This window comes from Rousettus aegyptiacus, unplaced genomic scaffold (genome assembly GCF_014176215.1).
Source record: "Rousettus aegyptiacus isolate mRouAeg1 unplaced genomic scaffold, mRouAeg1.p scaffold_m13_p_17, whole genome shotgun sequence".
Taxonomy (NCBI): domain Eukaryota; kingdom Metazoa; phylum Chordata; class Mammalia; order Chiroptera; family Pteropodidae; genus Rousettus; species Rousettus aegyptiacus.
Genome location: NW_023416292.1, coordinates 20222105 through 20238536, shown reverse-complemented (window position 1 = coordinate 20238536; position 16432 = coordinate 20222105). Strand labels below are relative to the sequence as shown.

At 50.7% G+C, this 16432-nt stretch overlaps 1 protein-coding gene across 5 annotated transcripts in view; it reads left to right on the top strand.

The window, feature by feature from the left end:
* Positions 1 to 16432, top strand: part of PRRX1 (paired related homeobox 1) — a 64457-nt gene that overhangs the window by 35261 nt on the left and 12764 nt on the right. For 3 of the 5 annotated variants that reach the window (XM_036234670.1, XM_036234671.1, XM_036234669.1), the window contains one exon: positions 13302 to 13495. In XM_036234670.1, coding sequence (XP_036090563.1) covers positions 13302 to 13495 — 194 coding nt within the window. The remainder of the gene's footprint in view (positions 1 to 13301; positions 13496 to 16432) is intronic. The other 2 variants (XM_016147139.2, XM_016147137.2) reach the window with 1 other exon arrangement.

Here is a 16432-nt window from a genome sequence, read left to right as displayed (position 1 = left end):
AATGAACTCAGCCACTGATTTTCTACAATTCTGAGATGTTACTAAACATTGATTTCCCTGTATATTGAATTAGATAAATGTTGCTTTCCTTCATTTTGCTAAACCGTACTAAATTACTAATACATTTTGGGGGGTTAAAATTATCTTAAGTGCTCTTTCCGTATACCATAAAGACATTTGGGATATAAATGAAATAGCATATGTGAGGTGTTTTGTGATCTTTGGAAGAAAGGCGCCATAGAAATGCAACCTCTCAGCCCTCAGAAGTTATGAACTCAATTACATTGTCTCTGGCTAATGGAATTCTCTTCCCTCCAACTGCACTGAGAATCAAGTGGGGAACATAGATTTCTAGTTCTTTCCCTGAGGTTCAGAAATCTCTAGGCTGTGGTTAACTTTTGGCTCGAGACCACAAAAAACACACTCCAAATATTCATCATGTCCAAAGGTTAAGTAGGGCCCACAAGATGTAACTGATTTATTGGCCATTGGTCACCGCAGTCATTCTGCAGGACCGTGTGCTGACGTGCCTTCTCAGCTGTCCTGTGTTCTTAAAGGAACCTGGAGAAGTAAGATAGACTTCGGAAGGCCAGTGGCATTCATCTTCCTGCCTCCTGCCCGGAGCTCCCGCGGGGGATGCACTTGGAGAAGCTCACCTTCGTCTTTGCTGAAACAAATGGCAGAGCGGTTTCCCGCCACAGGTCTGGAGCCTGTGCGCGGTAGACTCTGCACCATGCTGCTCTTAATCCTAAGTATGAGACCCTCTCTCTCGGTCTGGGGAATAAATCGTTTTTCTGGATGGTCTCCTTTTGGAAGAAGCATCAACTTGGACTCTGACTAACAGGCTTGGGTTCTGTTGTTGCTGGATCCTTGGTAACATTATTTTTCCAGCCCTGACAAGAAGCTGCTTTTCTAGAGGGACCCATAAAACTTACCTAGTGGCTTTAGTCTGGACTTTGAAACATGTACCACGAACGATTCCAAAGCCTCGCGTATTACTGGGGTCCTAGGGGGGATGGCGTCGGAGCAGAAACTCTCCGAGTTTTAGGGATCCACCTTTAATGCACCCCCGCAGGGCCCCGCCGAGACACGGCACTCGGTTGTAGCAAGCAGCACGACTTGGCGATTGACTTCGCTGGGAACCTTACACACTCGGCCTTGGTTTATTCAAATCTTAAACATATGAAATATCTATTTAAAATCCTTTTTTGTTGTTGTTTACAACTGAGTCCAGCTGGCACTGATACCACATGAGCCATTGTCTGAGAGCGCCTACCGAGAAACTACAGAGTCAAAGCGAGTTAGCAGATACAGCCGGCGACAGACCGCGTAACGAGGCTATAGTCTCAGTGGGCTCTACAGGAAGCCCGAGCAAGGAAAACCTTCCCCGGTGCCGCGGGGTGGTCTGCTCCTCTGTGGGCAAGTGGATCTGCTTCCAGTTATCATGTTTATAGCGCCGTGATAGTTCAACCCAGGATTCTCTGAGCTGAGTCGCACGTAAGCCCACAGAGACACACATCCACCCCCTCTCCACACACGCACACTTCATAAGAAACAAGTCTCCCATTTTAAATGTCACATTCCCTTAAAGTTCCAGAACTTTATAAAATAGTTTTTCGTGTTTGCTCTCTCTTTCATGGTTTGAAAATATTTTCATTTCCTTTAAAAATTATCTAAAAGAAAATGGGCATCCATGCAATGTTGCAATAACCCTGACATCCACAGCGGTTATCAGTAATGCTAACTGAAACATCTAGAACCCTGCAGATTTGACCTCAGGAAGGTGTAGTCATGAAAGTACAGAATATCTAGTTAATCCATTGTTAAATTCATACCTTCCCAAATTAGAGAATTAGTAAATAGATATATTATTTTTTACTATGCCCCTCTTTGAGTACACAGATTTATTCATTGGTCAAGTAACTGAAGAGGAATTGATAATTTAAAATCAGAAAGAGATACTAAAAACAGTCTAATGCCATGCCCCATCTGACAGATCGACCAAGTTGCATTCTTAAAATCACATTACTGGAAAAAACAACATGACTTTGTAGGGCCAGACAGGGTGAACACTCAGGTTGACTTCTAAGCCACTGAGTTTGTTTTTGTTTTTTTTCCTCCACCATTAGATAAAGTTGTCTTTATGATAAAAGCCTATGAAAAACACTTTTGTAAACATTGGATTGCCGAAAGTGTGGGAAAAGGCATAGAATCACTATTGTGTAAATCTGATCTGTGACCTATAACTAATTAGAGATAATCTTTGATATAAAAAATGGGCTCTCTCAAGTCAAGACGTTAGCCATACTGATGTCACTTGGTGACCACCCAGGCTTAGTGGCCAGCCAAACTAGTGCCCCGTTGGCCCTGGGAAGAACTGGAACTGGGGCTGAAACTAAAAGTCTCCAGGAAAGAAAACCATAATAATCCTTTAGCCAGGGGATTTACTCCAACCTAGCAGATCTGCAGCAGAGAAAGAAGCTTAATGACGCTGTCAAGGGCGGTGTGACCACCAACTCTGGAAAACCTTAGTCTGGAAATAACCAAAGAGAACAAAGGAAAGGACCCCAGTGGGGACTTCGAAATACCTCTGAACAGCTGGAGTGGGTAGATTTCCTTGTAGGTGACTTCCTCTCTGATGGGATAGAAACGTTTTAAACTGCAGCTTACAATGTCCCCACGTTTGCCCAATCAGTTAGCATACATGCACTTTCTACAACCAATTTATGGCAAACATCATGTTCATAAAATCTGATTTCCCAAAATCTCTTCTCCTACCTATACACCTAATCTGTGTATGTTTTATATGAGTCCCTGCATTTGTAAAATCTTCCAGCATATTCCTAAGGTACTTTGTTTTAAAGTAAGTTATATAAAGTACAACTTTATATCATGGTGGAGGAAAAATAAGACAAACAAACTCCAGTAAATGAACCACATGGTTAAATCTCGCGCCGTTTTAATCGGAGTTACACAGGAACGGGGGGAAGGGAGCCCGATCGGCGGCTGGGGATGACTCGGCACAGGAATCACACACTCGCTTGTTCTTTCTCCCACTTCAACATACTCTTATCAGAGTTCTTTCTTGAAAGTAATTTTAAAAGTGGGAAAATTTTTTAAATAGTGGACATCTGAGGAAAAAAATGCAAGATCGTGGAAGGAAGAATACCTGTAATGGGATTGAAGGCATGTTGGAAGCAGATGCCAAGGAAAAGAATGATTTCATTGGGGACTAAAAAGTCATTCTTCTTACCCTTGGTTAACTTTCCTAGTTACCATTTTCTTTTTACTCAACAAAACTTATTAGGTCTTCTCTCCATCCTGGCTTCCTCTTGTCGTGAGTTTGAAGTATGAATTCTTCTTGCCAACTTTCAGAGGATGGGGAGTTGGAAGTGGTAGCTATGACATGAGTCACAGTGACACACAGATTACTCATAGGTTTCCACTCCATGCAGACAGACAGAATCACCTACTAACAAGTTCAGCAACAGGGGACATGATTCAGGGCAACAAGATTATTCCGCATGGATTTTTGGGTGTTTTGGCCAAAACTTTTTTTCTCATACGACTCTCGTGCATCATCTTCCTTAGTAGTCACATATCCCTGGAGAGGAAATCGCCACATAACTAAGGTTTAGGTGTGGCTGACAGGCAACAACGTTCCTGTATGTTGGAGGGTGAATTAGCCAGGCTTTCGCCCAAGCTCCTTTGCCGGTGAAATGGGAGAGAAGACACCGTGATGGGAAGGGAATACAACCTAAAGCATATATTTTGGGGAACAGAAACAACTGTACCAGATCATGTCTGAAACGGTCACTAATTCCACATGTGTCATCGTTATCAAAATCAAACAGCTACTGAGCGCTACTAGGATGAAAAGGGTTCTGTTCTACATGTCCGCCGGCCTTCAGGGCTTGCCTTCTGATTGGGGAGGTCATTTCCGAGGCAAATTCATGCACAAAGAAAGTGCATGAAAGACCTGGATAGCACGTGCTTCTGGAACTTGCCTGCCTGAGAGAGACTGCAGTAGATCTTGATAACAGGAACACTCGTGCGCCCAGACTTTACAGAAACACACCCCCGAGTGTGCGTTGGCCAGGACGTGCATGGCAGGCATTTTCACCAAGCACAGTTAACACACTCAATCAGCCCACGCGAGGTGCCCAGAGTAGGCCACGCCCTGACACTCGACGCTGGCACAGCAGTGACAAGTTGGGAGAGGCGCCCGCCCTTGCGACCGGCAGTATCGGCAGTTGCAGGTCACCATAAGCGTTACAAAGCAGGCGGTTCAGCCGCTGGAAGGAGGAGAATGAGGGGGCGACTGCCCCTGGTCAGGGACCAGAGGAGGTCCTCGTGCGCAGCCGACAGGTAAACTGAGACGTGGTGTTTGGCAAAGGGAGATGAGGTCAGGCAAGAACACAAATGAAAGACGAGGAAAATAAATCTTTGTCACCGCCATCAGTAGAAGAAGGAGAGAAGGGCAATGGAGTGGCAGGTCACAGGACAGCTGAGAAACGGATGCTGAACTTCAAGCGTGACAAGAGAGAGGGGCTCCTGCTGCCCATGTCTTCGGACCCGCTTCGGTGCCTCTGCCCTCCTCCCTCGCCCGTGGCTGTTCTGATCGCCACCTCGTGTGCGGCAGTATCTTTCCTCTGTTGTTTCTTCGCTTTTCCAGTGCTTGTAACTCCACTGCCCAAATCGGTTATAAAGTCCCTCGAAAGTGGACCACATGTCAAATTTCTCTGAGCGCCTGCTCACCTGGCCTGTGGTAGATGCTCAAGAAATATTTGCTCTAAGGACCGAATACGGGATAGCGAGAGGACGTGAGGTCAGGACCGAGCATGACCGCTGTTAGCGGCGCCAATCTGGGTCTGGCCTGAGGTGGCTGACGCAATGTTCTCAACAAGGCCACTGCCACCCAACCCACGGTTAGGAGGTCAAGGCCGGAAGAAGGAAAAGAAATAGCAGTTATTCCCATTTCTGTTTAGCACATTTAAAGTTTAGAATAGCTATCTCTCAGAAACCTCTCTGGTTTCTCTAGACTGTGCTTTTAGGTGACTAATTTCTTTAAAATAAACATCCATTTTGATTTCGGTTTGGAGACTTATCTCTGCTGAGAGCCGTGGGCATGAAAGACTAAAAGGTCAGTCACCTAACCTTTCCCCAGGCATGCGTACTCAGACTCTAGTTCTCATCCGACATATTATCTAGACGGAGGTTTTCTGGAGCAAAGACCAAAACGAAACAAAGCAAAAGCGAAAACATAGCAACCAAAGGACATGATTCAGTCACTGCCTTAAACAAATCATTATTGAGAGTTTTCTACCGGGCTAGATACTGAAAACATAAAAGCAAACGTAAAAACCCAGGATGCCGGATTTTAGTCACCCAGCCTGGCCTGTCATTTTTGCCAGTCAGGGCCCTGCGACCTAACATCACGCCGACCTGGCCAGTCGTCCTTCCGAAAGAGGAGCTGAGCCTCACGACTGCCAATCCAGGATCCTTTCCACAAATGCCCCATGACAGGATTTAGAGCAAAATACAAGGAACTGTGTATACCTAGTTGTTACAGGTATAAGAACCTGTACTGTTTCTGTCTTAAAGCAAACCGTTTTACAGACGAGAAAGTTGAAACAGAGAGATGTTACAGTGTGGTATAGTCCTCAGAAAACGGCCAGCTTCAAACCACAGTTTGGCTTTTCTTATTCTTGAAAGAGGATTTTAATTTCCGTTCGCTTAAACGTTTTTTAAAAATACCAAGCTTCGTGCGTCAACTGTTTCAGCATACTTCTGTCTTCACATTAGTTCGATGTCCAAGACCAGCGCACAGCCTGACGGGCTTTGATTTCCTCGTCTGCCCGCCTCATCTGCTCTGCTCACTGTTAACAGAATCGCCCTTGGCTCGACCCCTTATTGTGATGAAAAGCTTATTTTCTGTTCCCTGTGGCTTTCTCTGCTATAGGCCTCTTGTCCTTTTAACTTGAGACGAAGAAGTGTAAGGAAGCACAAGTCATGCTCCTCTACGCCAGTGTTCGAACGCCTCCTCACTGTCTATTTTTCCCCCTCAAGTAACAGAGCCCTCGTCCCTCTCCACTGTGCTTCCCAGAGCTGGGCTCACTCACGGGTTCTGTGCGCCTCCTTCGCCGCTGTCTGCTTCCAGTTCTGTGTTTTTTTTTTTTTAAATCTTTTTTTTTTTAATCAGATTTTTCTTTAAAACATTAAAATATATGACCAAAAAAAAAAATGAATCATTAAAAAAAATGACTCATGGTGGCTGCCTCCCATGAAGACACCAGTTTTGATGGCTAATGTCAAGATCGATGTTGTGTTTTACAAAATGACAGCAGCCTTACTGCGAAGGAGGGCCAGAAGAAGGCAGAGTGTGGGGCTCGTCCAGAGCTGTTTGTAATCTTTGTCGAGTGCCAGGCCCTCCGAGGGGACCACACGCCTGGAACGTGGCAAGTTCAGGAATCTCTCACCGTCTCGGTCAGAATGTACTCCCTTCCCAGAAGCTGGCCTTCCCAGGTCTCTTTCTATCCCTTTGGAATTTACCAAGGTGCTCCGACATTTTGGGAAAAAAAGTCTCTGAATAAATATTGGGGCAATATGACCCAACTTTTGTGTTTTTAGACATGTGGCAACCAAATTAGTCAACCCAAGGCAAACGGGCTGAGAAATCACTGAATTTTCATAGCCTGGTTTTAGCCCCTGGCTACCTTCTTTTTCCTTTTCTTTTTTCAAACAAATTTCCAATGAGATTATTTGGTAAGAGTATCAAGTGCTTACCTGTTTTCGAGTGCTAGTATCTGTCTGTTTTCTGAATGTTTCTTTTCAAAATTTGAATTAAAAAGGGAAAATCGGCTTGTTAGAAAGCGAGGAATTGACCAGCAGCAGAAAATTGTCCCAAATGGGGCTTTTGGGACAAACTTCTACACATGATTTCCACGTGCAATTCAGGGTCTATGGTTCTTTTTGAATTTTAAAGCTTTTATTTATTTTTCAAGCTCCCTAAATTTCAATTATGCCCGCCATCAAAACTAAGTCATAGTTGAGTGATTTTCTTAATTTCTCCCCAGCTGTGATAGAAATTTTACTAAAGAGTTAAATATCACACAATCAGTAAACAGAAAAAAAAAAGAAAAAAGAAAGAACAAGGAACGACGGCAAAGGATGTCGCTAGTCTGTGTCCCGGGAGAACCGGCTGCAGCGGCGGTGGCCGTGAAAGCCATGACCGGACGCCTCCTCCGCGCCAGACTCTCTGCCTGCTGTGTTGTCAGCACGTTTGCAAATGACCCTGGGAAGCAGCTATTTGATTGTTTCAGAAACAGGCTCCGGAAAGTGAAGTGTCCCATCCAGGGCTGCAGAGCAGGGCCTGGGTCTGAGGGGGAACTCAGGTGGTTCTGATTGCCAGGCCACCGGACTTTCTACTCCACTCCACGGCGGCCACCCCTCACCCCCACCACCTATGATTTAGTTGGGTCAGATTAAACCATTCTCATTTTCCACTTTTTTGCCATCTAGAAATAAATGGGGGGGGGAGGGAATTAACTAAGCAATTCATCTGTAGAGACATTGGGAGTAGGTTACATACCTAAAGCCAGCATTTTATGTCTTTATCAGAAAGAAGGCATTTTCCATTCAGTGACTAAATTCCCATCGTGACCATCGCAATATAGGAAGATTCTGTGTCTGACTATTAATTTGTATTTGCTGAGCACTGATAAGAACCTTACTTAAACACAAGCATCAACTTTGCACTCTGAAATTACAGTCTAAAAGAGACGCGGAGTCACAAGAAAAACGCCACATGGGGAAAATGTCATTGTAGCCCAGGAGAAAGCCTGGGCCCCGAGACCGGCCGCGTGACAGGCTTGCTTTCTGTTGGGCATCCTGGGGCCTCTGGTCACCTGTGCTCTCAGGAAAATGCCCTGAGAGAGTTAGAGCAGCTAAGGTGACATGGATCGCGTTAACACTTGCAGTTCTGTAGAAACATGTTGGCCCTAGAGAGGTGAACGGACGGATGCGAGCTGAGGCCAAACACGACACCTCGTGTGATGCTTTCAGCGCAGAGAGAGCCGGACTCTGAGCTGCACCCACAAAACCCGCTATGCTTTAGCCAGAGCTCCCGACTCATCTTTTTGGTCGAAACCACTCGGAATACTGTTATTTCACACTTTTTTGAGCGTTTTATTCTCCAAAGAACCCAAGTCCCCCAAATTACATTTGAAGCGTTTTAATGTTATTTTCTAAGGATTAGGACTGACACTCGACTATAAACAAACCATATAAAGGAAGAAAATGTGCCTGTCACAGACCCCCACCTGAAGTTCAGGGTCCAGCAGTGTCGGGTGACCTCGTGCCCTGGACTGGGCGGCAGCCCCGCAGTTGGGCTCATGAGCTGGCGCAGGCCGGTCCTGCTTGAAAGTCGCTGGGATTCGGTGGGGGACAGTACCAAGGGAAGGTGTGGATGTGCTGCCAACGGGTTTGGTCACTGCGAGGCGCTGAGCACGCTCCACGCCGCGACGGTCACCGGTGAGGTGACCCACGGGCCACTTCTCGAGGTCCGTATTAAAAGGATGTTGTCCTAATTGCGACTGGAGCTCAGCGTAGCCGGAGGAACTGGAGGGGACGCCACGGCTCCACCTCACTGCTTTTCACAGGCCCCGCGGGAAAAGCCAACCCGTTCTTAGTGGCTTTCGCAATTACGCCTCCCTCCAATTTCTCAGGGTCACGGGGCCCGGACCGCACGAGTCCCACTAACGTAAGTGGCTGTTGTGCAACCAAAGCCCCTTTGAAAACATTCTTGCACACCCGTAAATCGATCGGCGGGCCGCTCCTCGGGCCCGCTTGCCTGCCATGGTCCCGGCCAAAGGGCCGATGCCGCGCTTTGATGTGGCGGCCGGTTCCTGCTACCGAAGCTGGCGCTTGGCCTTCTTGCATCAGCTTCCCTCCCAAAACGATGCGACACAGGCATGCGAGACACGTCGCCCTCCAGACTGGACGCCTAAAAATATCCTTTCGCTGTACCTTTAAATTACGCTTGGTGGACCGACCTGGACGCTCCTAGGCTCCTTGCGCAGGACAGCGGGCGGAGGGCCGGGCAGGGCCCTCCGGCTGGGGGATGGCACTCCACGCTGTCCTCTCCACTGTCCCTCACGCGGAGTCGAGAGTGAATTTCATGCCAGAGCCACGGACAGAGCTCGTGTTCCCTTTACCTTGACTTCGAGCGCACCGGGGCGCCCTACCTAGGACCCGGGCCTTTCTTTCCTGAAGAAGTGCTTCGCGTATACTCTAGCGTCCCAATCCGCCGAAAAGCGTCTCTTTCTCAGGTGTGTTCCTAGTCACTTAAATCAGTCCCTTATCTTGGAGCTGCTTTTCTAGCAAGGAATAAAAATGAAGGACTATAATCCCTGCATTTGCAAAGAAATCCGAGCCACCTCACTGTGTCGAAACATTTACATTAAGAATTGAATTTAATTTTTAAAGAATATTTGATTATGTGCTGACATATATGCAGGAATTTAGGGAAAGGAGCGATAACTATGGATTGGAGTCATTAGCGAAGTTTGGTAGAGAACGTAGGATTCGAGATGTGTCATAGGAGATAGAGACTTGGAACTGGGTCCAAAAACTGAAGAAAACGAAGCGTCGGCACGGGTGAGGAGAAGAGGGGACTGGGGGTGCACGTCCGTGCTGAGACCACCCCGCCCGCATTTAACCGACGAGGCGAGGCCTTGCGGAGGCCGATGAAGAGGAAATGCGAGACTATCTGGGCGGAGGCAGAGATCCTGTGAGAACGGTCACATGCTTTACTGGCTCGTCTGGTAGGAATGACAACACGTGATTCACACAGACCTCCTTTTTAGACCCTCTCTATGTAGCGAGGATGGAAAAATTCGTCTTTCTCATGGAAATTTTTCCAGGGTAGTGGGTTTTTTTTGTTTGTTTGTTTGTTTTAATTTATTTATATCTCGTATGCACGGCATGTAGACTGTCACCTGCCCTCGACGGTGGAGCGGAGTTAGCATTCCTGGCTCCGTCACAGCTTGCGCTGTGCTTCGGGGCTCGTCACTTCATTCTCCTCGGCTTCGGTCGCCTCATCGGTCAAATCGAACTAGACGATTTCTCTGGTTTCATTTGGTGCTGACATTTTATGATTCATGTTTCCAAGTGAAAATACACCTGTCGGTAATAAGCCATTTTGCCTTTTTTTTTTTTTTATTAGAAAGCTTGTCGATAACTTGATACTGGTAATTTGCTTGGCCATGCATAGCGCACGTGAACATCATCATCCATGAAGTCCACAGACCCCTTGGATTAAAACGTTATGATTTTGACAAGGATGCACGGATGTCCCCCGTGGTTATTCCGCAGCTTGGGGGCATCCGACCCACTTCGGGGTTCAGCACGAGATGCTTCCTGTTGCCCCAGCTGGGTGTCAGTATCCTCGGACGGCATGTTTCAAAATCAAACCTTCACCGTAGCCGTTTTCACAAGAAAGAAGATCTTCCGACGATGATCAACATACACTGCTTTCTCTCCCGTGCGGAGTCCAGACTCTGATAAAGGGCTTCTCACAGCTCCTTCTGACTCTCCCCCCTCCCCCCCTGTTTGTAATTCTCTGCAGTGTTGACGTTTCCTCTCACGCTGTGGAGAGGCCGCACTGGGTCCTGTTCGTGTGTGTCCGAGGGGGAAAACGGGAAGCTCACACTTCGTGATCCGTGAGCAAAGACAGATGAGCCGGGCTGCCGCTCAGGCTGCCTCTGTTGGCCCCTCACTGTCTCTTCCTGTTACACTCACACTTTGCAGGACATTTGCCAGACGCAGGCTCCCTGGACCCCTGTCCTTTGTGTGTCTTTTCTCACCTTCAGTGTGATCTGGCCTGGGGTTTTCATTTGTTAAAAACAACAAGAACATTCACCGAGAAACTTGTTTCAGGTCATCGTAGCTATTTATCTCTGTCATAAACTATAATTATCCATTTCCCCAATTTTCTCAGCAGGGACGTTGGTGGTTTCTGGTGGATGGTCAGTCAGTGGGATCTGAGCAAACGGTGGAAGGTTTCAAAGGGAGTCTGTTGTAGCAGGTTGTAGGACTAAGAATGAAACATAAGATATTCTTATTCTCGATCATAGTTTGGCGGTACAAGAGGTAACGGGCTCACAGAACAGCGTAAAGGCCTTAGATTTGTGGTTATACCTGAGAAAGCTCTTTCCTCCGAGGGAAGAAAACACATAATGGGGTTGGTTTGGTAAGTGATTTCCCTTACGTGATTAAAAACCATAGCCGACGGTCTGTCTTGCTGGTCTCCATCTGCGGTAGGGATGCAAGCGAAGGACTTTTTGCAGACGCCTGTTTAAAGCAAGCGTGAAATGCAGGGTTTGGCGCCGTCACAAAGGCCCGGATGACCGAGAGACACCTGGAGTACAAGACGTGTAGAACTGCAAAGAAACGTGGGAAGGGGAATGGGAGCACCAGGAAGAATACGAGTTCAAGGCAACCGCCCGACAGTGTTTGATCCTAGGTGTTTGAATTCCAGTGTTGATGTTGTTGCAGACGGATTGTGCTAATACCTAAATAGTGGTATAATCAGGGTGTTGGTTGGAATATTCCAGGCCTTGACAGGTTGCAGAAATCAAATGGGCTCTATTCCCAAGGTGCCACTGCTATTGGGAGTGCCCCCGCAGTGGCTTCGAGGCAGAATTCTTTGCTGGGGTACAATCGAGCCGGGGAGGTGGCCGGCTGTGACCAACCGTGAAGCCGAGAGAATGGGTGTCGGCAGCCTGTTGGCTGGAGGAATGTGGTTGAGAGCACGTGGGAATTTTTTCTACAGAAAGAGTTTTTAAGAAAAGTTCCCCATTTTCCCGGAAAACAAATTCAACAAGCGCTTAAGATATCTGGGTGCTTGAAATGTCCAGAGGAGTGTGCCATCTCTGTCCTCAGCTCCAAGGGAGGCTCCATTCCTGGCGAGACGGCTGTCTTGACGAAGGGGTCTGTGCTCGTGGGGACTCCGAGGCCTGGGTGTTTAGGCAGTGAGGGGGCCTGGTGAGGCACCCCTGGACTTAAGCTGCACTTCGAATTGTCTCCCAAATCTAGGACAGACCTTCAATTTGTCATAAGAATAGCAGCAGGAATCACTTTCCTTAGGACGCGTGCCTCAGGCGGGTGGTTTCCGTGGGTGTGCTGGGTGCAGGCGGTCAGAGGCCAGCAGACTTCGTGTGCTGGGGAAATGGCCAACGGCGGCTTTCTCTGGAACGCGGAGGGGGCGACCGAGCTCCCCCTTCCCTCCATCCTCTCTTGTGCTTTCCCTCGGGGCTGCGTCTCTCTGGGGACAGCTCCCAGCTCCTGGCGGTGTAAGCCCTGAGGCGGGGCTGGCGACTCGGGCCTCAGCAGCTCGGCAGCTCGGCGCGCACCTCTGCGCCCTGCACAGCGCCGCGGTGGCTCGGGCCTCAGGGCGCTGGCTGGGTGGTGGCATTGGCGCCGCCGCTGTTCCGCTCAGCCTCACGCGTGTCATCCCAGCCTGGGCGAGTGGGGGTGCAGCTCAGGACTGCGCCTCCGTCTGACTGCCAGGGTTGGGCTGGGGGACCCGCTGGGCGAGGTGTTTCTGGGGGGACTCAGTAAACCACGGAGGGAACCTGACAGGTGAAGACATGGCATCTCCAGAGGTCCCCAACATCTTAGGGCCCGGGGACTCAACTTTGGGGTGAAATTGTTTCAGAGCTTTCCGTTCTGTTCTCTGCTCTCAAGGTCTCACAGCGTGACAGGGAGGGGACCGGGCCACTGCCGGCCAAGGGTATTGGGGCTGCAGTGCTCGCCTGGTCCAGGCTGAGGCCCCCCAAGCCTGCGTCAGTGACAGCACCTGCCGCGGCAGGTGCAGGCGGGACTTGCTGGCTGTTGCCAAGGGGACACACGGTGAAACGGGAAGCGCCCTCATCCGTTTGAACGGGTTTTCGCCCGGCGATGCTGCATTTGTGTTTAGGAATCGGTAGATGCTCAGTCTCCTTGGTTACGAAACTATATAAATGAACATAATATTGTCAGGGACAAATAAGGTCCAAAGCGATCTGCTCCCCTTCCCTGTCCCTGGCGAAGTCCAGAGAACACGGTCGGCGGTAGAAAGTTTCTCTAGCCTCCTTGACAAGGCTTCAAACGGCACGCGAGACAGGGCCCTCCGCCAGCTGCGGTCCCGGGGCGCCCGCCAGGCCTGGGGACTTGCGAGCGCGGGAGGCGGGAGGTCGCCATCGGCAGGCGCCCCGCACGCCGCGTGTCCGGCGCCCCCCGCGCACCGCCTGCCTGACCAGCCGCGTGTCCCCTTGCAGACGACCAGCTGAGCTCGGAGGAGAAGAAGAAGAGGAAGCAGCGGCGGAACCGCACCACCTTCAACAGCGGCCAGCTGCAGGCGCTGGAGCGCGTGTTCGAGCGGACCCACTACCCCGACGCCTTCGTGCGCGAGGACCTGGCCCGTCGCGTGAACCTCACCGAGGCCAGGGTGCAGGTAACCGCGGCCGCCCCCGGCCGTCCAGGACGCGAGTCGCGGGCTCCGGCCGCAGCGGGCGCCGGCGGGCGGCTCGAGGGCAGAGCCAGCTTCCAGCTGCATTTCTTGGGGCGGCACGGTGTTTTTTTACGTGAAACCAAGTGCCCTCAGGCCCCGCCCAGCCCGCGTCCGCCGGCCCTCCCGACCCACGCGGTGGGCTCCGTCCGGCTCTGTGCTGGGCCCCACGCCCCTAGATTCCTCTTGGAGCTTCAGGGTGGGCACGGGGATGGCCTCTCTGGTCCCCGCCCAGGGTGCCCCCCCATACCCCCCCCCCCCCAGTAAACGCGTTATAAACACACGCGCTATGGACACTGGCCGGCGGGGGAAGCGAACCCGCGAGGCCTGGCCCGCGGGGACGGCGCAGGAGCACATGCGGTGGCCGCTCTGAGCTTGGCGTGGAGAAGGGCAGGACGTGGCCCTCGAGGGGGAGAGAGGGCGGCGATTCTTGGCAGTGTGGGTGGTACCGCACAGCAACCGCCAGGAGTAACCCCACGCGCGGTTTGTGCGGACGAGGGCGACCGCGTGACTCCCAGCACTTGGGGCCTGATGTGCCAAGTCTCCTTCTGAGTTCTCTATGGAAACAAGTCCATTCAATCCTCACGCTGACTCGGATGAGGAAACTGAGGCACAGAGCAGTTAGAGTATTTTGCCCGAGGTCGGACATAGGAAGTGGCCAAGCTAGGATTTGAACGCAGACCCGCACTCCCAGAATTCCCGCTTTTAAGTACCGCAGGAGACTGAATAAACGAGGGTCCCAGCTAGATATTTTTTCCACTAGCGTTTGCTGTCTCTGCTGCTGGGTCACCATCTTTCTGTCTCCCATGGCGTTTGGATAAGGGGAGCAGGCCAAATCCATCTGGCCTTCCTGGAGAAATTATTGTCGGCACATCTGCGTTCGGTCTGGGCTGGAAGGGCTTCTTTCTGCCAACAGTGAGGCTCCAGCCCACCAGGGACCCGAGAGACTCCAGGGGCCCTGAGGTGGCAGCTCAGTGCCACGGAGCGCCATCCGCTGGGAGGGGCGCATGCTGAGCTGCGGGAGAGGGTCCCGGAGGTCCCTCGGCAGAAGAGAAAGTGTGCCAGAGTTTTCCCCATGGGAAACTGGGACCTCGCCTAGAAGCATTCGCCAGGGGAAAACACTGTCGGTGACATGAGAGGAAAGGCGCCTGGGCGCATGCGACGCCCAGGACAGGTGAGGGGAAGGCTTGAGTGCGCGCTGCCGCTCGGCAGCCCCTCGCTCAGGTGCGGGTGGCCTCAGGGACGGCGCTCTCGCCCTGCCCCTCCTCCGCCCCGAGCCGGCGCTCCGCTGACGGCTGTCCCACGTCCCCTGCCCCGTGCCACTCGCCACAGCTCTCCAGGCGCCTGTTTCCACTCCTAAGCCCCTTCTTCTCCCCCTTAACCCCCCCCCCACACCTTTTCTGCCCCAGGCTTGGCCTGCAGCGCTGTAAGGAATCACTTTAGACCAATCACCCACGGTACCTGAAAGCGTCACCTGCTGTGCTGATGTGAATTTTCAACAAGAAACCCTGGACAGGGCAATGTTGGAAATGGACCAAAAAAAAAAGTGAAAGAACGATTTTTGGGTCGGGGCCCTTTTGGCCTGACCACAACGTTAAATGTCTCTCGCATGTGCTGAAAGCACTTCACCTTCCTCCGCCCCCGCCCCCGCCACGCGCCACCGGCTTCCAGTCGGAGCGTGGCCCGTGCGAGCACTCGCTCCACGACCCACTGGCTTCCAGCTCTGGCCTTCGTTACACGCAGGGCGTTTATCACAACACGACACGCGAAATGTTGCGCAGCGCGTGGTCCGACTTCCCCAATCAGACTGCAAAGTCCTCTCGGATGAAAGCCATCTCTCCCCGTCTTTGTACCGTTCACCTTTTCCCTCGCTTTTCTTTCCCTCAAACACTTATCGACCACCTGATGTTGGTTCTCTGGGGATGGATAAGACACTGGCCCTCCCTTAAGGACGTCATCGGTAGGAGGACAGAGAAGACAGATGTGCGTAGCATCATGATACAGTAAGATAATCCCTACACTACAGAAATGGCCAAGAATTAGCGATTTAAAAAAAATCAATAAAACAAAACAAATGTTAGTGACCGACAGAGGGAGGAACGACCAAACCTGCTTGAGGACGAGGAGAGGCGACGCACGCGCCAGGCGGCCCGGCCATGCCGACGCTGCATGGCCCTGGGAGCGGGCATTGCTCTCTCCATTCGATTGGGAGACGGAGGATCAGAGAAATTAAACTACTCTCCCGGGACAAACCTTTAAAGTCGTGTAGCCAGTATTTTCATCTGACTGTTAGATTTTAAGGTCATGTTCATCATGACATTTCATAAAAGAGGCAATGTTAAAGTCAAATCTTGAAAAGCATGTCTTTTGACACTTGGACAAAAGGGAAGAATGTCACAGGCAGAGGGACATACGTGGTGTGACTACACGTAGGTGTGAAATAACCGAATACATCAGGAGTCTTGAGGCCGGGGTAGCAGGCCAGTGCATGAGGTCTAAGTGACTCAGGGTGTGGCTGGATTAGTGAACAAAGGGCTCAGCCCCGAACAGGCTTTGTTCTGTTGTCAGACATTTCGATTGTATTCTCTGGGTGATGGGGAGCCAGTGGGTAACTGATAGCAGGGCACCTGCGTGATGACGTATGCGTTAAATCGGTAACTCTCATAGTGATGAGAAGGGCGCACTAGAAACAAGTGAGCTGGGAGTCTGCAAAGCCAGGCAGACGGTGTCCAGACTCGGCCTCACTGACGTCCACCCCGGCCTGCCACGGCCACCAGTCCGTGGTATCGGCTGTGAATGATGCCCCCTGGAGCTGCCCCGCTCTACGCCACAGAATTCCTTTCTCTCATACCTTGTCGGGCGTTTCTATAATCACACCCAGCT